Here is a 23,228-nt window from a genome sequence, read left to right on the forward strand (position 1 = left end):
CATGATAATAAGGCGGTTTGCATGCTCCTCTCGATGCTTCTTAACTTATGTCTGAAGTTTCTCCCACCCCAATCAACACAAAATAAGCACTACTAACAAATTTAGAATTTACTAGATGCAAGTGTTATGCTGCACTATCAATGTGTCATGATGCCTACCATGTCATATCGTGCGTGCTATAAATATAGTTACGTTTACTAGGCATATAAAGCATAATCTAAGGAGGAACGAACCTTGCAATCTGAAGCTGAGTGTCATGGTCAACGTTTGGATCAATTCGGTTATAGTCTGGTTTTATGAAAACGTTTTAAAACCGAGTTCTCTATAACCAGTGGCTCTGATACCAAACTGTCACACCCCCAAATTACCACCCAGGGCGTGTCCCTGATGGAGGTGAAACGATTCAACAGAGAGCCACCAATCATATCAAACACAAGTTATAAATAAATACCAAACCAATTGAAATGTATTGTTTGAAAGTAAAATCAAAACCAAGTATTGAGCGGAAGCATAAAAGTATCAATGTATAATGTATCAAAAGCAAATTAAGATAACGGTTTATTATGACCACAACCACTCCAGCCGCATCAGACAGCAAGCTCCCAAGTTCCTTCAGTAATCACCTACAAGCATGTAAACAAGTGTGTCAGACTACGCTGGTGAGTTCAAGGTTTGTGTTTGTTTACCAAGTTGCGTTACCAGTCATGTGAGTAAAATAGTTTACAAAACGATATGTTGTTTGTTGTTAAGATGTTTGATGTTCGATGTTTTGATGTTGCTCATGTTAGATACCCTAGGGAGTGTGCCCATGTGTATCCGGGGAGTGTGCCTCTAACAACCATAGCCATACCCAGATAATTAGTTCACGCCCGTCCTTACGGCCCGGTGTGAGGTTTCCCACCTAATAGCGCTATCAACTAATCACCCCCATTGCCCTCCAGGCAATAACCAAAACCGATTAAGTTATTTACCCAATGTTTCCCTTCCAAATGTTTACCAGTTGTCCCAAACCACCGGGACGCATGCTTAGAAAAGTGCAGTGAACTCACCTTCGGTTTGCTCGGTTAGATTAATTACTCGTTTAACAGATGATCAGACAGTCCCTATTGTGATTACTGATAGAAGTCAGTTTCATGTACACGTAAATCATGTATTCGTCATATCATACACGTTTCACAAGTTGCATACAAGCAAAACATATATCGTTATGCAAGCCATAACAGGAAATCATTCACAATCCATATCATTATATAACAAGTATTTACGTCATATGAGAGTTCATGTTTCACAAATCACATAATAGTTAGGTTTAGTACAAACATTCACGTATTCAACAGTTACCATGTAATGTACGTCATCCACTCAACAACCTAAACTAATTGTTCATCACAGAAACAGTATCGAGTATTCCACAGCCCTTCTCAACATCAAACTTATGTACATAATCATTCAGTTTTTTTATTGATTGTATTTGGATTTCATTGGACCTCCAATACCCTCTCACGTGGCCGATAACAACACTACTAATTCCTTACATAAATTGTAATGCAACTTGAACCATGTAATAGGTGATATTAAATGATTGGACCAATTATCCACTAAGCCGACAACATCCTTGATTTCATTCAAAGTCACATGAGTTAAAAAGGTGATGAAATTTATTATAAACTATTTTAAACATAGCAGTTTCCATTCAACAACAACTAAACCCCAGTTTCTTATGTACATACGTTATAATCACATACACGCTCGAATCCGATCTCATCAGTTTATGTTATCAAAATTACCAGATTCCAATCGTAACAGAAAGGTCATCATCCTATGGTCCTATCATCATACTAATATTACACGATTACACCTCTAAATCGCTTATTCATTAGCATGAAATCTGCGTTATTATTTAGCCGTTCGATATCGATAGAAACCGTTTATTCGCTTCAGTTGTCTATCATATCTCATACAATTCAAACATGATTTCTAACCAGCCTCGATCATACACAGCAAGTCGCACATAAAGAGAACGAGAAATCAAGAATTAAAGCAACATAACAATACTAACCAAAAGTGTCAAGGTATCGGATGAAATATTTGGTGAAGCTTCACGAGGGGGGTTTCCTGCTGCCGAGAGAAGGTTTAAGAGAAAGGGATGGGGAGTTTGTTATGTTTTAAACTGGATAGAATCCTTATTCTACTATATTTCGTATACATGGTTACCTATCCATATTAATCAACTTGGGCCAGTTAAATTTCGTACACATAGAAGTTCAATAGGGGTGTTGGGCCAGTTAATTTAGTTAAAAGGAATGTTGGGTTAGTTAATAGATTAACAAGGGAGTTGGGCCGGCTCACAAATTTACAATCGAGTTGGGGCCGGTTGTAAGTTAAAGAAGTTGGGCCAGTTATCCAGTTATCTTAGCGGACCGGTTAATAGTTAGCGGACATCAACCTATCGGGCTTATGTTGTGGGCTTGACCAATACATATACATATAACATGGACTATACACAAGACCGGCCCAAGTGTGATATAGCCCACTAACACGCTCGAACATAACCCGACGCGTTTACGTTAAATAACTAGCCGTTGTGAAAGTGAGAGGAGGAATAACGAGGAATCAAAATTTGCGAAGCTAACCTTAGAAGTTCGGGTTGTCACATCATCCCCAACTTGAAAGAAATTTCGTCCCGAAATTAGCAAACAGTCACTGAGGAAGCTAGTTTTGTTAAGCGTTTTCGCGGGGTGTCACAATGGATCTTATGAACAGGGTATGCAAGCCTTATTTAGACAAGTTTGTGATTGTTTTCATCGACGACATTCTGATCTACTCCAAGAGTCGGGAGGAACACGAGCAGCATCTACGACTTATCTTGGAACTTCTTCGAAAGGAACAACTGTACGCCAAGTTTTCAAAATGCGACTTCTGGCTTCGTGAAGTTCACTTTCTAGGCCATGTGGTAAACAAGGATGGGATTCATGTTGATCCATCCAAGGTAGACTCGATCAGGAACTGGCCTGCATCGCGTACACCAACGGAAATACGCCAATTCTTGGGTTTGGAGGGTTATTAAAGACGGTTCATCAAAGACTTCTCAAAGATCGCACAGCCGCTTACGTTACTGACACAGAAAGATGTTACCTATCGTTGGGGTGATACACAAGAAATGACTTTTCAACACTTAAAGGATAGACTATGCAGCGCACCTATACTCTCATTGCCAGAGGGCACAGACGATTTTGTGGTCTACTGCGACGCGTCGATTCAGGGTCCTGGTTGTGTATTGATGCAAAGGGATAAAGTCATTGCTTACGCCTCGCGCCAACTTAAAGTTCACGAGCGGAACTACACTACACATGATTTAGAACTTGGAGCTGTTGTTTTCGCGCTTAAGATATGGCGACACTACCTGTACGGTACCAAGTGCACTATCTACACCGATCACAGAAGTCTCGAGCATATCTTCAAGAAGAAGGAATTGAACATGCGACAACGTCGATGGGTCGAACTACTGAATGATTACGAATGCGCCATCAAGTACAATCCAGGCAAAGCCAATGTTGTGGCTGACGCTCTCAGTCGAAAGGATACTGTGCCTAGACGCGTGCGAGCACTACAACTCACTATTCAGTCTAGTCTCCCTGCACAGATACGAGACGCTCAGGTAGAAGCGTTGAAACCAGGAAACGTCAAGGCTGAAGCCTTACGCGGCTCAAGGCAGTGATTAGAACAAAAGGAAGACGGCGCCTACTATGTGACGGGACGTATTTGGGTCCCACTATATGGCAGTTTACGAGAACTTGTGATGGATGAAGCACACAAGTCTCGCTACTCGGTACATCCAGGTTCGGACAACATGTACCATGATCTCAGAACTACGTATTAGTGGCCTAGCATGAAAGCCCTCATCGCGACTTACGTCGGCAAGTGTTTGACTTGTGCGAGAGTCAAAGTCGAATACCAGAAACCTTCAGGTCTACTTCAGCAACCAAAGATACCACAATGGAAATGGGAGGAAATTTCCATGGATTTTGTTACTGGCCTGCCTAGATCCCAGCGTGGGAACGATACTATCTGGGTGATCGTGGATCGACTCACAAAGTCTGCTCACTTCTTGGCTATCAAGGAAACTGACAAGTTCTCTACATTAGCAGACGTTTACTTGAAAGAAGTTGATTCGAGGTATGGAGTGCCAACCTCTATTATCTCAGATCGTGATGCACGATTTACTTCAGAACTATGGCAAGCAATGCACAAATCTTTTGGCTCCCGGTTAGACATGAGCACAGCTTATCACCCTCAGACAGATGGGCAGTCTGAGCGCACCATCCAGACTCTAGAAGACATGCTTCGGGCATGTGTTATCGACTTCGGCAACAGCTGGGAAAAACATCTCCCGTTAGTGGAGTTTTCGTACAACAACAGTTACCACACCAGCATACAAGCCGCTCCATTCGAGGCATTATACGGACGTAAATGCCGATCACCTCTTTGTTGGGCAGAGGTGGGTGATATTCAGATCACAGGTCCAGAAATGGTAGTTGATGCTACTGAACGGATTGCACAGATACGACAACGCATGGCGGCAGCTCGTGACCGTCAGAAAAGTTACGCTGATAAACACAGAAAACCGCTCGAGTTCCAAGTTGGGGATCGAGTGCTACTCAAAGTCTCACCCTGGAAGGGTGTGGTTCGTTTTGGTAAACGAGGCAAGCTCAATCCGCGGTATGTTGGACCGTTCGAAATCATAGAAAGAATAGGCAAAGTGGCCTACAAACTGAATCTACCAGCAGAACTCGGTGCAGTTCATAACGTTTTCCACGTGTCGAATCTGAAGAAGTGTCTGTCAGATGAGACCCTCATAGTTCCTTTGAAGGAACTCACTATCGACGAACAGTTGCATTTCGTCGAGGAACCTGTTGAAATCACAGACCGGGATGTTAAGGTCCTCAAGAACACTAGAATACCTCTGGTACGAGTTCGTTGGAACTCCCGTCGTGGCCCAGAGTATACCTGGGAACGAGAAGACCAAATGGAACTCAAATATCCCCAGTTATTTCAGAACAATGCAACTACTACTGAGGCTGAAACTACTACAGAATTTCAGGACGAAATTCCAAATCAACGGGGGGGATGATGTGACAAGGATCGTGAATGCTTTGATTAAACATTTTGACATTACATATTCATACTTATGTTGGGTTTATTTTTATGCTTCCGCTAAACATTGATATTGCACTTATGTTTTGAACACCTTTCATATTGGTTTGGTTAAATTACATTTACTTTTACTTATTACTTACATGCTCAATATGATTGGTGGCTTGATCCTGGTCAGTCACGCCTCCAAGCGGTGGTACTCCGCGTGTGGATTTTGGGGGTGTGACACACATGATCTAAGTAGTAACCCTCCTTACGCTAACCATACCATGTAAAAGTATTCGTAATCATTGTAACATGTATTTCACCCCCGAAGTATAAAAACTGAAAATAGTTAAGAGAAAAGGGGGACATGAACTCACAGAAGTGCGTCTCGAAATAGTATCTCCCAATCAACCTGCTGCATGAGGACCTATACGTACTAACTTCTATTAGACGGACGGCCGTGCCTTGGCTTAAGGTTTAAGTTTTGGGAAATAGTTAGGCAACTATTTCGTATTTACACTTCTTAATTATTTAGTAATTATATTCCTTCCCAAGGATGGGGGTTACATGTGCGTTTTTGTAATTCCAAAAATATATTATTAAGTCTCACTTAATAAAATATATTTTTATTCATTTGTCTAAAATATTCTATCTCCAAAATATACATATTTTTCCCAAAAATAGTATATTTTATTCCATACAATTTCCAAAATAACACTTTTATCAAAATACGCATTTAAAAGTATTTTTCCGAAAATTCATAAGTTACATTTTTAGAGTTTGTGTGGTAATAATAATACCGGTGTAACTTAAATATTTATTTGTGAAGGCGTTGGTATTATTTTGGAGGTCATATCTTCATGATATTTTCCAGGTTATATTATTTTTACTCTAAAAATAATATATAGTTCACAAAATAATCATAAAATCACTCAAGCGTTTTATCATGAAATATATATTCCAAATATATATTTAACAGATTGATTGGAGGAATCTGGAAAAACCCTATGCTCTCTCTCCTATAGGCGATTTTTTGGTTCATCATGAATCCTATGTTTTTCTTCGTAATCTTGTGTATAACAGTCTGTGATTAGAGAATTGTTTCTTGCGATTCTCTATAACGAACTCGTTAGCACTAGGGATCGATTTAGAACTAGGGTTTGTTTTTCGTTTTTTTTCTTTAATCGCCGCTCTAGGATTGTTTCAAGAACCCTGATTTATTAAACTGGTAGTCGTTGATTGCGGTTAACTAAGTTTAATTTAGCTAGATTGATGCTCAGGTTTAATCGATTAAGGGTTCAGGTTTCAATCTAGGGTTTATAGGATTAGGGTTTTGCGTTCCTTGTCTTCGTTGTTGGTTGCGGCATTAGGGTGTTTGGTTTTCGGGTGCATGTTTTTTTAATCTTCTGGTTTCACGTGAGAGTTGTTATTTTCGCTATGGATGTTCGTTCTAACTCAGGTGACACTGCCGCTGGTGTCATGCATGATCGGGGTAAGCCGCCTGAATTGCCTAAGGATTTTTCCAATAAATCGTTGAACTTAGATGGAGCTGATTACTTGAATGAGCCTGTGGTTGAGGAGATGTCTACACCTGGTACAACACCAATTCGTGGGATCGGTTTACGTGTAACTAATATTGAAGGTAACCCGCTGCTTCCGAGAAGAGGTATGTATTCTACGACGAATACTTCGATTTTGGACAGTTTAATGAGTATTTCAAAACCTGTGGACAACATGTTCGCTGCTGGAGAGTCGTCGTCGATGGCTAATAAGGGTGATACGGCTGGTAAGGGGGTAGAGTCTATGCAGGGTTCGGGTTCTAATCAGAATGGTGGGGTAAAGGGTGCGAACATGATGTCATATGCTGATTCGGTTTTGGCGTCCAAGTCAAGGAAAGTTAACTTTAGAAATCTAGCCAGCCCAGCTATGCATGAGGGATGTGACGTTGTTCTTCCTCGGGAATCTGTTCGTGCAGTGCAGCATAAGTTAGCTAACACTTTATATGGATATTTCTTGGGAGACCGAGTGGCGTTCCCGGTTGTGGAGTATTTTGTTCGTAATAACTGGAAGAAATTTGGGTTACAAAAAACCATGATGAATGCGAATGGCTTTTTCTTTTTCCAGTTCTCCAACGAAACTGGTATGCTGGATGCGTTGAAAGGAGGCCCGTGGATCATCCGGTCTCAACCGTTGTTTCTTTGTGAATGGAGTCCGACTGTTAAGTTGGAGAAAAAGGAGGTTAAGAAGGTTCAGGTATGGGTTAAAATTCATGACATTCCAATTGCGGCGTATATAGAAGATGGGCTGAGTATGATTGCCACAACAATTGGTGAACCGAAACTTCTGGATTCGTATACTACTTCCATGTGTATGGACATGTGGGGCCGAAGTAGTTATGCTAGAGCTTTAATCGAGGTGTCTGCTGATAATGAGTTACGTGAGGAAATCACTTTGGCCATTCCTGAACTTGAGGGGGAGGGTTTTGTCAACGAAACTATGTATGTTGAATATGAATGGTTCCCGTGTAGGTGTTCTAAATGTTGTGTTTTTGGCCACTCGATTGAAACTTGTCCTCAAACCCCTAAAAAACCTGCTAATGTTAAGAAGCCAGCTAATGTTAAGAGGGGGGAGCAGAATGATAAGGGTCAAGTGCATGAGAATCGTTATGCTAAGAAGTATCCGGTTGTTGATGAAGATGGGTATCAAGGGGTTCCGACTAGGAAAGTGGCTCGCAAACAGGGATTCCAAGTTAATAAGCAAAAACAGAAATTCGAATATAGGCCGGTGACTGCAAAACCGAATGGGGAGGTGAAAAAGGATGCTTCATTGAGTGCTACGGATGTAAGGTCGAGTAATCCTTTTGATGTTCTTAACGAAGTGGAAGATGTTGCAGGAACTAGTGGCACAAAGCCAGGGGTAAACAATGATGAGTCCGATGAAGATGAGGTGATTGAGAATGATTTTGATATGGACGGGTTTTTAAAGGAGGGTACTCTTAAAAATAAAAGTAAAGGGGCAAGCACTCCTTCTCCGATAGTTAATGATGGTTAGTATCGCATCTTGGAATATAAGGGGGTTGAACCGCCCGCTTAAACAAAAAGAGGTTCGGCAGGCTGTCAAAGATTTTAATTTGAGTTTGTGTGCTATATTAGAATCTCATGTGGATGTTGGTAATTTGGGTAAGGTGTGCAAGTCAGTTTTTCGTTCATGGGAGTGGACTTCTAACGGTGGTTGTTGTGACAAAGGCACGAGAATTATTATTGGATGGAACCCGGCTGTTTTTGATGTCATGATTTTGTCTCAATCTCCTCAGGTTATGCATCTTCAGCTTGTGTTTAAATTGGATAAAAGAATGATTTTTTGTTCTTTTATCTGTGCTGCTAATTATTATGTTGCCCGTAAAGAGCTGTGGCATAATCTCTCAGTGCATAAAGCCCTTGTTAATGATAAACCTTGGTGCATTATGGGTGATTTTAACTCGGCTCTCAACATTGAAGATAATTCTATGGGAACGTCATCAGTTTCGATAGGTATGAGAGATTTTCAGGAATGTGTTGATAATATTGAGGTTGTAGATATCAACCGTATGGGGATCCATTTTACATGGACTCAAAAACCAAAGAATGGGGTAGGGTTATTAAAGAAGCTTGATCGAGTGATGGGTAATACAGCGTTTATAGCGGATTTCCCTAATTCAGTTGCCATGTTCAAGCCGTATAGGTTATCGGATCACTGCCCGTGCATTCTATCCTTCCCGGATGCTGGTATGTTGAAGCCTAGGTCGTTCAAGTTTGCTAATTTCCTGGTTTTTAAACCTGAGTTTTCAGATATTGTTAAAGATAAATGGGAGACGTCTGTGAATGGTGTTCATCAATTTAGGGTGGTAAAAAAACTCCGGCTTCTGAAACACCCGTTGCGCTCCTTGCTTTTCAAGCAAGGTAATCTGCATAAAAAAAGTTGAAAAGTTGCGTGTGGAGCTGGATTCTATTCAGCTTCTTATTGATCGGGATCCAACGAATGCGGATTTACGAGTTTCTGAGACTTCAATCAGTCGTCAGCTTCAAGAGGCTTCGTTAGATGAGGAACGATTTCTCAAACAAAAGTCAAAAGTTGATTGGTTGAGTGCGGGGGATATGAACTCGGCATTTTTTCATTCATCGCTGAAGGTTAAAAATCATGTTAGTCGGATTGAGGTGATCAAAGATTCGGCTGGCAATCTGTTTGAAGGAGAAAATGTTTGTCAACCGTTTGTTCAGCATTATGAGAAATTTTTTGGATCTCAAGGAGATATTTCTCTTACTCCGACTCCGGATTTATTTTCCAAAGTCCTTGATCCTCAGGTGGCTACTCATATGATTCGACAAGTTACGGCGGAAGAGGTGAAAAAGGCCATTTTTTCTATTGGTATCGATAAAGCGCCTGGTCCTGATGGGTATACAGCAGCGTTTTTTAAAAGTGCCTGGCCTATCGTTGGTAATGATATTACTTGTGCTATTGTTGATTTTTTTGAAACAGGAAACCTTCTTCGGGAATTGAATCACACGAATATTGTACTCATTCCGAAAATTCCTACTCCGTCAGCTGTTATTGACTACCGTCCAATTGCGTGCTGTAATGTGTTATACAAATGTATCAGTAAAATTGTGGCAGACAGAATAAAAGGTGCTCTAAATGACATCGTAAGCATTAATCAATCAGCGTTTGTTCCAGGATGAAGAATATCGGATAATATTATGCTGACTCAAGAATTAATGCATAATTACCATAGACATTCGGGCCCTCCAAGGTGTGCTTTTAAGGTTGACATCCAGAAAGCTTATGACACGGTTGACTGGGGTTTTCTAAAAAATGCTCTGCTTGGTTTTGGTTTTCATCGGAAGATGGTTGATTGGATAATGGTGTGTGTCTCGACTGCCTCTTTTTCTATATGTGTCAATGGGACAGTTCATGGCTTCTTTAAGGGCAAACGAGGGTTACGGCAAGGGGACCCAATCTCTCCTTACCTCTTCACTTTGGTTATGGAGGTTCTAACTTCCATTCTTCATCATGCTGTTCGTATCGATTCTTCTTTTAAATTTCATAATAAATGCGAAAAACAGCAGATTATCAATCTTTGTTTTGCCGATGATTTGTTCCTGTTTGCTAGAGGAGAAGTCAACTCGGCTCGGTGTATTATGACATCCCTCGCAAAGTTCACTAAGATGTCGGGGTTAGTGCCTAGTAATCAAAAAAGCACCATTTTCTTTTGCAATGTTACCAATCATGTAAAAGAAGCTATTCTGGAGCTCATGCCTTTTGTGGAAGGAAAACTGCCGGTCAGATATTTAGGGGTCCCCTTGATCTCTTCTAGGCTTGGTTATAATGATTGTCGAGTGCTTGTGGAAAGACTAGAGAAACGTATAACACATTGGAGGAACAAGTTACTCTCTTTTGCGGGTAGGCTTCAGCTTATTGTTTCGGTTCTATCTTCCATGCACATCTATTGGTCTTCTGTGTTTATGTTACCGGCTAGGATCATTATTGAGCTTGAAGCTTGTATGCGTAACTTCTTATGGTCCCAAGAGAGCTCGTATTCTAAAGGCAAAGCTAAGGTTTCTTGGAAGGCTGTTTGCACGCCAAAGTATGAAGGAGGTTTGGGCATTAGACGCATTGGGGATATGAACAAGGCTCTTATGTCTAATCACATTTGGAGCATTGTTTCGAAACGGGATTCTCTATGGGTTGAATGGGTGTATAGCTACCGTCTTAAAGGCAAGAGTTTCTGGGTGTGTAAAACCCCTTCGAATTGCTGTTGGTCTTGGAGAAAATTGGTTCAGTTGAGGCCGCTCATCAGAAATCATATATGGTCGGAGGTGGGAAATGGCGCTAAAACATCTGCTTGGTTCGACTATTGGTGTGATATAGGTCCGTTCGGTAACTTTATTTCGCCGAGAAACATTTCGGATGCTGATTTCATGCTGGACGATACTGTGGCTAATATTTATTCGAATGGTTCTTGGTCTTGGCCTATGGCATGGAGAGATTTATTTCCGGTTCTCATCCAATTGGATCAGATTCATTTGGATCCGACAAAACATGATAGACTGCTATGGAGAGATGGCACTAATAAATCTGAGTTTTCTTCTTCGGGTGTTTGGCATTCAATTCGTCACAAAGATCCAGAAGTTAATTGGTGCAACATTATTTGGTTCTCGCAATGTATTCCCAGGCATGCGTTTATGATGTGGTTGGTAATGAAAGGTAAACTATTGACTCAAGATAAGATCTTAAAATGGGAGTTGTCGCGGAGGAAGAATATGAATATGATGTGTTGCCTGTTATGTTACAAAAACTTTGATTCTCATGCACATTTATTCTTTGAATGCGAGTTCTCATCTCAAGTATGGCTGATTATTCGAAACAAGGTGGGTATGTCTACGGTCAGGCCGATATGGGCTGATATTGTTGATTGGTTGCTGACTCGAGCTCGGTCTAAAGCGGCTGGGTTTTTTGCCGCGAAAATTTTGGTGGCTGCTGCTTTATACTTCGTTTGGCAAGAAAGAAATGCTAGACTTTTTAAAAACCAGTTGAGGCCTCCGGAGAAAATCGGTGAAATTATTTTATCAACGGTTAGGTACAAGCTGATGGGAGCCAAGCTCAAGTGTACTGCAAGAGTGCGAAGATTGTTGGAAGATTGGGAGATTCAAAAGGGAAACGTGGACGATGATGGTGGCTGATTAGTTCTTGTTTATGTAGCTATATCCTAGATGTTAGTCTAGTGGTTCTATACTTGTTGGTTATTTCGTTTTGGCTGTTTTTTCATTGGTTTTACTTTCATGGGGCATGTCTCATGATTGAACTAGTGTGGACTCTCTACACTACTTGGTTTTCTTGTTTGTGAATATATAGAATCACCGGGGTAACCCTTTACCCAAAAAAAAATATATATTTAACAAGTTTTATTTACGAAAATCCACCTCCGACACTTGGTTATTTTTGTAATAAAAATCATGGCGAATTTTATTTCGAAAAACATGTTAAAAACATATTCATAACACTTGTCACAAAATATTTCTAAGTGTTATATTTCTGGAAAAATTTCGCCAGAGTTTCCTCTGTAACTGGAGGTGGCCACGCTTACAAGCGTATCATTTTCTTTTCAAAATTCAATAAACAATTTTCCAACCATCAATATTCAATATTCAAACATCAACTAGTCAAAAATAAGTGTAAATCGCAAACACATGAACTTGTAAGTCGTGTAAAATTATGTAGTAACCTTCCAACATTTTTAGTAGATCTTTCTATCTTTAAAAATAAAATCGGTTTCTTGAAAGCTTTATTTTTAAAGAAAATGTAACTTTACAACTTCTAGTAAAAAATGACGGAAATATTTCTTTGTTAAATCCTTTTGTCACACAAGTTTGCAAAAATGCTTTTAGTTGTGTAAGATCCGGCTCTTAAACAAGATTTGCATCTTACACTTGGTTCTTTGAAAATACCACTTGTAGATCTTTAGATCTACTAGTTTAAAACTCTATTTCATAAGAAAATCACTTTTACACAAGTTCATGATTATGTTGTGGAAAGATTCGTCATCTTGCAACTTTCATACTTAGCATATCACTAGTTCATGTTCCATGAACATGACCTAGCATGGTTAGATGACGAACCGTTCCACTACTAGCAACCAACATCATAAAATAACCACAACTAGTCAAGATTTATAAGTTTTATACCATTTGTTACTCTTTATCCATCAAGTTCATCATACTTTCAAGTCTTTTAATTTTGATCTTGCAAGTTCTTGAGTTTTAACCGTTAAATCTCCTATTAACCACTTTAAACATGAACAAGGAAGTGTTTAGAAGCACTTACTACTAGCTCGAGGCTAGGGAAGAATCAAAGCGAAAACTAGGTGGATAAAAGCGATGTAGAGAGGTTCTTGAGATTCCGTAAGCACCGGGTCTCCTTGTATGATCTCTAGCACCTTGGTATGTATGTAGAATGAGTGAACAAGATTTGAATGATGGGTGGATGTGGGGTGTTGGTTTCGGCCGATTGTAAGGAGAGGATAGGGAGAGTGCAATTTTCTTGTTAAGTGTTTGATGTAAATGATGTGTTTAACCCTCATACATACTTATAGACCAACTTAACTAATAACCATTGTATAATGTGCATTCTAGATATGGGACATGGATAAATAAAATAATCATAAAATTTGTGGAGTGTGTCCCACATGGGGACCGATTCTGTTGAGGGGGGGGGGGGTATTTAGTTTGATTTCAACCATATAGTTAGTATCTAGTTATGTTTAGTTAGGGATTTAGGTTAGTTATTAGTATGTTATGTAATATAACGGGTGTTAGGGTGTTCGGGGACCCTAACTAGCTCAGAAAAGGAATAATAATGTCATTGACAATATTTTTATGTTCCGGGTAAAGTCCGGTTGTTCAGTTTGATATTAATCCGTTAAAGTGCTAAATAAGCATTTAAAGTGTCTTTAATATTATTTTTAGTGACACAATGAATTCCTGACACTTTGGAAAGTGTCTAGTATTATTTTCCCACGTTTTTGCACTTTACTAGTTAGTTTAAATGCTGAATTTTGTAATAAAGTGCAGGATTTTGTAGTTAAAGCATGTTTTAGGCACATCCGGTCACTATAACTATCACCTAGGGACGCAGTTTTACAATTCTCACCTCCCTACACTCCCTATTAGCGTAGTGATCTATTCCCGGCTCATACTGGCCTTAGAGACAGTATCTGTCTAGTGCTGGCTATATCAGCATGTTTAATGGGTTATCCATTCATTGTGCTACTGTGCTTTTGTGCATCAAGTTTGTCACTATAGTTCAGTGTAAATAATGGAGTGACAGCAATAAAGTATGATGCATGTATATGTATGTATCAGAAATCAATTAGCAGTTTAACCACAATTGTAAGCAAGCACAGTAATTAAGCATTAATTAAATATTAATTAATTCGTACGGATACCTGATTTTAGGGGTGAGCAAGAAAACCGAAATAACCGAACCATAACCGAATAACCGAAATAACCGAACCGAAAAACCGAACCGAAACAAAAACCGACGGTTCGGTTTTCGGATTTTTAATAACCGAAAATTTCGGTTCGGTTTTCGGATAAACATTTTCAATAACCAAGAAAAACCGAACCGAACCGAATTGATAAGTTATAATCCATATACTTTTATGTTTATGTTTAAATGGTTTTAGTGTTCAACCCAATGCTAGTAGAAAATATTAATTCTATTTTTGAATGTTAAGTGTTTATAATAAAAAAATTACATGTTTATTTATAATTGAAATGATTTATTTGTTACCTACAAAAATTTAATATAAAAAATTAAATGATTTTCAAATTATTATAAAAGAAAATGTCTTAATAAAAAAACTTTAAAGAAATATAAAAATAGATTAGAAGGTTAGGTTTATATAAACAATATTAATTAAAGAGTTTAACTATAATAACTTAAATGTAAACATATAAAAAGATTGTTATAATATAAATAATACTTATTATGTTTTGAATCCTACGTAATTTTGTTCCAAAAACCGAAATAACCGAAAAACCGAACCGAACCGACGTAAAAACCGAAAAACCGAAACCGAAAAAAACCGAAACCAAACGGTTTTTAAAAACCAAAAACCGACATATCGGTTTCGGTTTTGATATTGCCCAAAAACCGAACCGAACCGAACCGTGCACACCCCTACCTGATTTGGTGAGGGTTGTCACATTCTCCCCCCGTTAGTAAATTTTCATCCCGAAATTTTAGGTTCTTCTTCCAGTTGCAGGGGTCTTGGGAAATAAGTGGGGGTATTTCTCTTTCATTCGGTCCTCACGCTCCCAGGTGTATTCTGGACCGTGTCTTGCATTCCAACGAACCTTGACGAGTTTGACACTGCTTCTGCAGGTTTTATTAATCTTCCAATCTGTAACCTCAACCGGTTCTTCGACAAAATGGAGCTTGTTGTCAATATGAATCTCGTCTGTGGGGATGACAACAGTATCTTGCGTTGGACTCTTCTTTAGATTTGATACATGAAATGTATCATGAACACCATTCACCTCGGCAGGTAAGTCCAATGTGACAACTCGTAATTCAAACCTTTCTTTGTGTTTAATGTATCGTTATGTGATTATGTGAACTTGGTTGATTGATTGAATGTTTAATGAAATGATATGTGTTTTTTTACATGTGAATGTGTATGTACTGGTATGATCCGAACCGCACAACACCCGTCCTATAGCACAAGCCCATTAGGGCCACACTTTTGCATCCGAAACAAATGGGCAGCCTAAGTTTGGGTTCGGCCCACTCCTTCATACGCATACACATACCTTAGGGAGTTTTATTCCTCATTTGCTGCAAAACAAGAACACACACAAAACCCTACTCGTTCTCTTTCCCTCTCCCGAAGCCGACGACAAACATCCCCATCTCTCGAAGATCCTTCCTGCTCGGATCAACCTTTGTCTATCCTCTAATTCGGTTAGTGTCTATCCTCTAATTTTTATTGATTATTGGTATTATACATGATGCACGATTGTGATGACTGAATGTTAGTTGATATGGGGATTGTTATAAAATAGTATAATGATTAGGGTTCCTGTTAGTAGAATCATTGATGATTATGTGATGCATGATGTTAAGTGTTAAAGTTGTATGACTAAACAAGATATGGCAATATGCTAATCGGCTCGTGTAATTATAAAACTGAACACAGGATAACCGGCCATGATGTGTAGTATTTGAATGATTGTTGTGTCAATATGTAGGGTACATGTTAGGAATCAAAGCCATGAATCTGTTAATGTGTTTGAAGGTGTGATTGGTATTCATGCTACGAATGTAATTAGGGTTCTTATGAATCAGATGATAATTGCTTGGTTTGATCGAGTAGTGTTAAGTTTGAAACTGTTAGAATTGATTGTGACAAATAAAGAATGTAACTGATTTCTTTAAATTTCGAGATTTCCATAACTGATCACACAACAGCAATCACATAAGGTTTCTGATCACACAAGAGCCCAGTCGCACAAGTGAAACGCACAAGCTAGAATATGCTAGGGTACAACTGTTGATACACTATGTACTGTTTAGTCATGCATGATCGCACAAGACTTGTTGATCACACAAGACAATGCCGATCGCACAAGGCTTGGGCCACACACAAACGTTTGGACTATTGGGCCTTAAAGCCCAATATCCACTCGCACAACCCAACCGGATCGCACAAGTCGTCCAGATCGCACAAGATCACTGTTTGGGCCGAGTATGCTGTTGGACTTCTTAAATTGTTGGGCCGGGTTTATGTTGGATCACACAACATGTTGTGGATCGCACAAGGCTGTGCTGAACGCACAACATGTTGGGCCGGGTATTATTGGGCTTCCATTTGAATCGCACAAGTATGAATGTGTTATGTACTTGACTGCTAATGTGTTACCATGATCCATACGTGTTCGTAATCTGTTAGCTTATGTGTAAACATACGTGCATTACTTGAACCTAGACCTGACTTGTATGGTAACCATGTTAGGACGTGGTTGACCTCTTATCATTCAAGTAACCTTTTCGTGTATCTGCCGAGCAAACCAAGGTGAGCTCACACTCTCTCCAAGGCATGGGATTCCCAAGGGTTGGGATTGGGTAAACGAACTAAACGATAATTACTACCATCCTCTGGGAGTAGGATGCCAAGATTATACAATGGACCAAACCTCTATCATTTAAGTCCCTCATCATATCGACTTAATCGCCGAGGCCTATGGCGAGCGGGTCATTAGTTAATAGCGCTATTAAGTTTAACAAACCTCACACCGTGCCAGTTGGACGGGCGTGTACTAATGGACTATGGGCAAAGGGTCAATGCTGATAGACATTGACTTAGGGCACCTCTTACATTTTCGTAGCAGTCGATACACCCGATCTAGTAACACATGGGAAGCCCCCACTAATCTTCGCACACATGTCTGGGAGACCGTGATATGAATTAATACAATACATGGATTGCAAACGAACACATGATTTACGAAACGAATACGATAACTAAACAACCCACTGTGAACTCGCTCAACTTTGTTGTTGACTCGTTGTTACATGCCTTGCAGGTCAATAGATACTCACGGAGCTTGCTCAGGAAGGCGCAGTCGTTGTGGGACATGGATCGTGGATACCATGTTAAACATTTATGACATTTCAAACTTATACTTATGATGGGTTTTACAATTATGCTTCCGCTAAACTTTGAACTATACTTGTGTTTTGAACACCTTTCATATTGTTGGTTAAATTACATTTACTACTTACATTGTTCAATATGATTGGTGGCTTGATCCTGGTCATGTCACGCCTCCAGGCGGTGATACTCCGCGTGTGGATTTTGGGGGTGTGACATCCAACTTGTATGCTACTAACCCAATCCTTTCTAGAATCTTGAATGGACCGATGTATCACGGATTCAACTTTCCACGCTTCCCGAAGCGTGCCACACCCTTCCAGGGTGATACTTTCAGCAATACCATGTCATCTACCTCAAACTCTAGAGGTTTCCTTCTTCGGTCCGCATAACATTTCTGACGATCGCAAGCCGCCTTGATGCGATCTCGGATTTGTGCAATCTTATCTGTGGTTTCCTGGACCACATCAGGACCAACCATTTGTCTATCACCTGCATCGGACCAACAAAGCGGTGATCTGCACTTGCGGCCATATAAGGCTTCAAATGGCGCGGCTCCAATACTGGTGTGGTAGTTGTTGTTGTATGAAAACTCGACCAATGGCAAATGTTTGTCCCAACTACCACCCAAATCCATAACACATGCTCTCAGCATATCTTCCAAAGTCTGAATAGTTCTCTCGCTCTGGCCATCAGTTTGCGGGTGAAACGCAGTGCTCAAATTTAACTGAGATCCGAATGCTTCTTGGAAAGACTGCCAAATCCTTGACACAAACCTTCCGTCTCTATCAGAGATGATCGATAGAGGCACTCCATGACGTGCAACAATTTCTTTCATGTATATTTCGGCCAACTTGCTCGTATTATCTTTCTCTCTGATAGGTAAGAAGTGCGCAGATCTTGTTAATCGGTCCACTATTACCCAAATAGTTTCATGACCTCTTGGCGTTCTTGGCAACTTCGTTATAAAATCCATTGAAATTTGTTCCCATTTCCACTTGGGAATCTCAGGTTGTTGCAGAAGTCCTGAAGGCTTCTAGTATTTAGCTTTAACCTTAGCACACGTTAAACATTTGCTAACATAAACAGCAACATCGCCTTTCATCCTAGGCCACCAATAATAATCTTTAAGATCTTGGTACATCTTATCCGCTCCTGGATGGATAGAGTACCGTGATGTGACAACTCGAGTTTCCGACTTCCACTTTCGCATTTATTGCACGTTGACTTTGACTGTTTAGTTGTTTGACTTGTAACTGTATGTTATATTATAATGAAACGTATGGTGTTGCATTTTTTTTTTTTTTGGTAAAGGGTTACCCCGGTGAATCTATTAAAATGCAACCGCAAATAAGTACAAGTAGTGAGTTTGTGTTCCACACTAGTTCATATACAGGACATGCCCCATATATGAAAAACAAACAAAAACCAAATACCTATAACACCCCATAACCTAGTCTACTATACATCATGACAAGACATCTAGTAGACAATACAATGCAAAACACAAAACATAATCTTCAACCACCATCATCAAAGATAAAGAAGCCACAAAATAGCAGCCCCTTCAGACGAAAAGCAGACAGCCTATCCATTAGAGAACTTGGTAGAAGAGGTGCTTGCCCCTGCTTTCGAAGAGAATGGATGAGTACCCGATGTCATAAATTTACTAGTTTCATTATAGACTTCTTCAACCACCTCCTCATCCGATTCCTGCCTGTCACTCGACGGTTTTTTCTCCACTCGACCCACAGTGGTACCTTCCTGATTACCATTATCATCCTTCAGAATATCAAACGGGTTAGACGTTGAAACCTGATTCTGCATCGGACTCGTTGAGGACGATTTTGGTTTAGGGTTGACAACTGGCCTGTAAACTACCTTTGGCTTCTGGTTTTTCATATGAAGCCCTTGATTATTAGGTTTCTTCTTTTTGGCACCTACGACCTGAAAGTCATCATTTTTCTTATTCTCAGTATCCCCACTCAAATTTACCTGAGGGTTCTTAGGGCACGAGCTATCATCATGACCGAAGACACAACAAGATGAACATCTTAACGGCTCCCAATCATACTCAATTTTAACCTCCACCATTGAATGACTAAGACCCTCCAAAGATGGGATTGCAACAGTAACACTCTTCTTGAACTCAACTCCTGCCTGAACTTCAATAAGAGCTCTAGCATAGCTGCTTCTTCCCCAAGATTCCGCACACATTGTAGCAGTATACGAATCTAACATTATAGGCACCCCAATCTTAGATGCAAGTAAACTAAGCCCATCCTCAGTAAATGCCGCTAACGGCACATCATGCATCTTAACCCAAACCGGAATAGCTTTTAAATCCTCTTTTTCCAACTTGATAGAGGCCGACCACGCTTTCAAAATGATTGGAACATTTCTTATCATCCGCGGACCATCCTCTAACATTTGATCCATCCCTTCTTTCGTTTTAAATTTAAAGAAGAAAAACCCGTGTGCATTCATAATAATTCTCGACAACCCATATTTTGCCCAATTGTTCTTAGCAAAAAAAATCAACCACAGGAAATGCCAGCCGTTTGCCCAGAAAATAACCATACAAAGTGTTCGCATACCTGTCAGTGACTTGTTTAACTGAAGACAGTGGAATGACAACGTCAGCTCCTTCAACAACCTCATTCGATTCCATCACCCTAAAGTTTACGTTAACCTTCTCTTTAGAATCCTTCACAATATTCGCAAAGGATAATTGTTCCGCAGAACCAGAACCTGTTTGTTTCCTCTTGTCAGCCGAGAAAGGTGCACCAAATAGGTCTGATTTTGGCGTAGACTTGCTAGAGTAATCCCAAAAATTATCAGACTTTTCGACATCCCGTGTTTCCAAACGACTCGGAACTGTTACCTTGGTGAGATCATCGATGATGTTTGAAGACTTAGGGTCATTTTGTGTTCTAATTGTTACACCACGCTTTGGCTGCAATGTGTTCCCATCAACATCAAGAAAGCGTGCAGCAATTTCTTCAAACGATAATCGCGGCTTCCCACAAGTATCCTGCTGGTTTCCACCAGAATTGTTAGGTTCATCCATACCAATATTGAGAAACCCTAGTTGCCGTCAACAGAGATTCAGCAAAAGGATTGCCGGCTGAAACAAAGGCAGCCGTGACAAACCCTAGCCGAAACCAATATTGAGAAACCCTAATCGTATGAGTTAGCAGCCGCAAAAACCCTATTCAGATTCGTTGCTGATGTCTTGTTGCCGACAATAAACCTAATCAGATTATCGGCCTCAAATCAGATAACAAAAACTGATTATCAACCTACAATCGATTATTGCCTCTTGATAACAAACTGCACGATCAAAACCCTCTTGATAATACCAAACCTGACGAAACCCTAATCTGATTTTGGATGATTAGCACCTATGAACGAGTAAATGATGCCTTACCAGAAGAGAAATCTAATTCGTAGACACTAACGAAGAAAAATCTCCTAGGGTTTCTTGGTCGCCATTTTCGCCCTTTTGTATGGTGTTGCATGATTATGTGTTTGATTGTATAATATAAGACTTGTTTAGAAAACTTAAATTGTTTAACACATGATAGAGCCCGACGAAACAGAATTGTTTCGACAAGAACATACACGACGAAACGGAAGTTTGTTTCGACAACACAATCTCGACGAAACAGGGTGTTTCGCCGAGCCCAGATTCGCCGAAGCCCAGTTAGGGCCCAATGCACTGTTTTGCGTATAATAACGTGAGACGGTTCCAGTTTCACACCCTTGGCTAGAATAGAAACCCTAGAACTCTCTCCCAAGTGCGACGGCAGCTGTTTGTGTTTCCCCAAGCCTCTTTAGCGATCAAACCCTCATTCCATCTATCTCGGTTAGTACGTGTTTGTTAAATCAGGCTTGTGATGTTTTGAATTGCTTGGTATATGTTCGTATGTATTTATGCATATCATATGTTACGTTTATTAGGGTTTCATGAGATTTTACAAAATGTTGTTGATTGTGTATGGTAACGAATGCAAGCGTAAGGGCCGACTTTACTATTCGGATTGTAACCCAATAATGATTCGCTTAATAGAGAACCGGTAGACTTTAGTGATTATTAACCGGATGTATGTATTGATTACGTGAATCGTGTGATTTCCTAGCAAACAGTTATGCATCGGGTATGGGTTACATGTATATTACTGATTGATGGTTATATGATCTGCTGTATGATGATGATGATCGATGATAGCATAACGGCTGCTAGAATGATTAGGGTTTTCTGTGATGATTGTGTAACTGTTAAACGATGATTAACCGGTCGACGTAACTGACTGGTTGACGAAAGGGGATTTACGGCGAAACAGAAGGGGGTGTTTCGCCAAGGGTAATTGACGAAACAAGATGTGTTTCGCCAAGGATGTGAATGACGAAAGCAAAGTGTTTCGTCAAAGGGGCTCACGGCGAAACAAAGGGGTGTTTCGCCGACCTGGATAACCTTCACAGTAACTTAACTATTCTGTTAAACTTAACTGAGTTAACTAACTGCTGTTAATACTATGCATGACTTGTATGATGTTGCTGAGTGATGTGTACTAATTGGTGAACAATGATTGTGCTTATACGTGAACTACATGAGCATGAACTGATTATGTGTACATGCGTACCTTAGGACGTGATTGATTAACTGTGAGCACATACTTAGCATACCGAGCAAACCAAGGTGAGTTCACACAGCCAAGGCATGGGGTTCCCAGGGTGGGAATGGGTTTTGGATGATTTACTTGTACTTACCTATCTAATAGAACTTAATGATATAGTCCTCGGGTGAGGAAGGTTATTGATAAGATACGACTAGACTAGTGATACTAATACAACTGATCTTCGCACACACGCCGGGGTTGGCAGCGATAATATGACTAATCTTCGCACATGCCTAGGAAGGCTGCGAACCATACACTAAACTTCGCACACATGTCGGGTGGCTGCGATACAAATATACCTAGTCTAGAATACACGGAAAACTTCCCCTAATCTTCGCATACATGCCTAGAGGGCTGCGATACGAACTAATACGATACATGACTTAATGAAACAAGGCTTACTATACTATTACGATTACTGAACTATTAACTGTGAACTCGCTCAACTAGTTGTTGACTCTCTGCTGCATGCCTTGCAGGACCCTAGGTACATATGGAGCTTGCACAGGGAGGAGCAGGTCGTTGTGGGACATGGATCGTGGATGCCATGTTACAAACTTAAACATTAGAAACTTATTACTTGCTTTGGTTTTATGCTATGCTTCCGCTACACTTTGAAACTATACTTATGTTTTGAACACCTATTGTATTGAATGATTGGTTTGCATTTACTTTTACTTGTTATTAATTACATGTTCGATATGATTGGTGGCTTGATCCTGGTCAGTCACGCCTCCAAGCGGTTGTGACACCTGTGTCACCACGAACACCAAACAAATGCCAAATCAATGAAACATTGTGTTTCATACTTGGGATTTGTATAAATATGTGTATCTTATGCACATATCAATTCTTGTTCAATTCCGAGCTTTAAATCGCTTTCTGGAAAGTTATACGCGCACTGGTGCGTAAACGTAATCAGTTTAGCGCAACAAACATTCCGGAATAGTGAAATAGGCTTAACATACCTTAAATGACCTTTACATAACTTAGAAATAAGTTTTGGAAGGTATGGTATGGCAAAAACAAGTTTATTCGATCGCAGGGACTATTTGCGTCAAACTATGAAACTATACCGATTCGTAAGGTAACGGATGGTCCGGAACTCGATCATAAGCTAAACATACCATATATAATCTAAACATAGCTTAGAAATAAGCTTTGATAGGTTCGGTGTGCGAAAACATGCTTATATGATCTTATTGGGGCTAAAAGTGTCA

General features: G+C 40.0%; 2 protein-coding genes across 2 annotated transcripts; one reads left to right on the plus strand and one right to left on the minus strand.

Annotated features, from left to right (window-relative positions):
• Window positions 1–6,576: 6,576 nt before the first annotated feature.
• Window positions 6,577–9,854, plus strand: LOC110893473. Its single transcript, XM_022140580.1, has 3 exons — window positions 6,577–8,185; window positions 8,292–9,022; window positions 9,132–9,854. Exons 1-3 carry the CDS (start codon window positions 6,577–6,579, stop codon window positions 9,852–9,854), a joined length of 3,063 nt encoding a protein of 1,020 aa, XP_021996272.1.
• Window positions 9,855–14,452: 4,598 nt separating this feature from the next.
• LOC118485122 lies at window positions 14,453–19,813 on the minus strand. Its single transcript, XM_035981375.1, has 2 exons — window positions 18,979–19,813; window positions 14,453–14,463 (listed from the first exon to the last, which is right to left on the minus strand). The coding sequence occupies exons 1-2, from the start codon at window positions 19,811–19,813 to the stop codon at window positions 14,453–14,455; spliced, it is 846 nt and encodes a 281-aa protein (XP_035837268.1).
• Window positions 19,814–23,228: the final 3,415 nt, after the last annotated feature.

Source organism: Helianthus annuus, chromosome 12 (genome assembly GCF_002127325.2).
Source record: "Helianthus annuus cultivar XRQ/B chromosome 12, HanXRQr2.0-SUNRISE, whole genome shotgun sequence".
NCBI classification, from domain to species: Eukaryota; Viridiplantae; Streptophyta; class Magnoliopsida; order Asterales; family Asteraceae; genus Helianthus; species Helianthus annuus.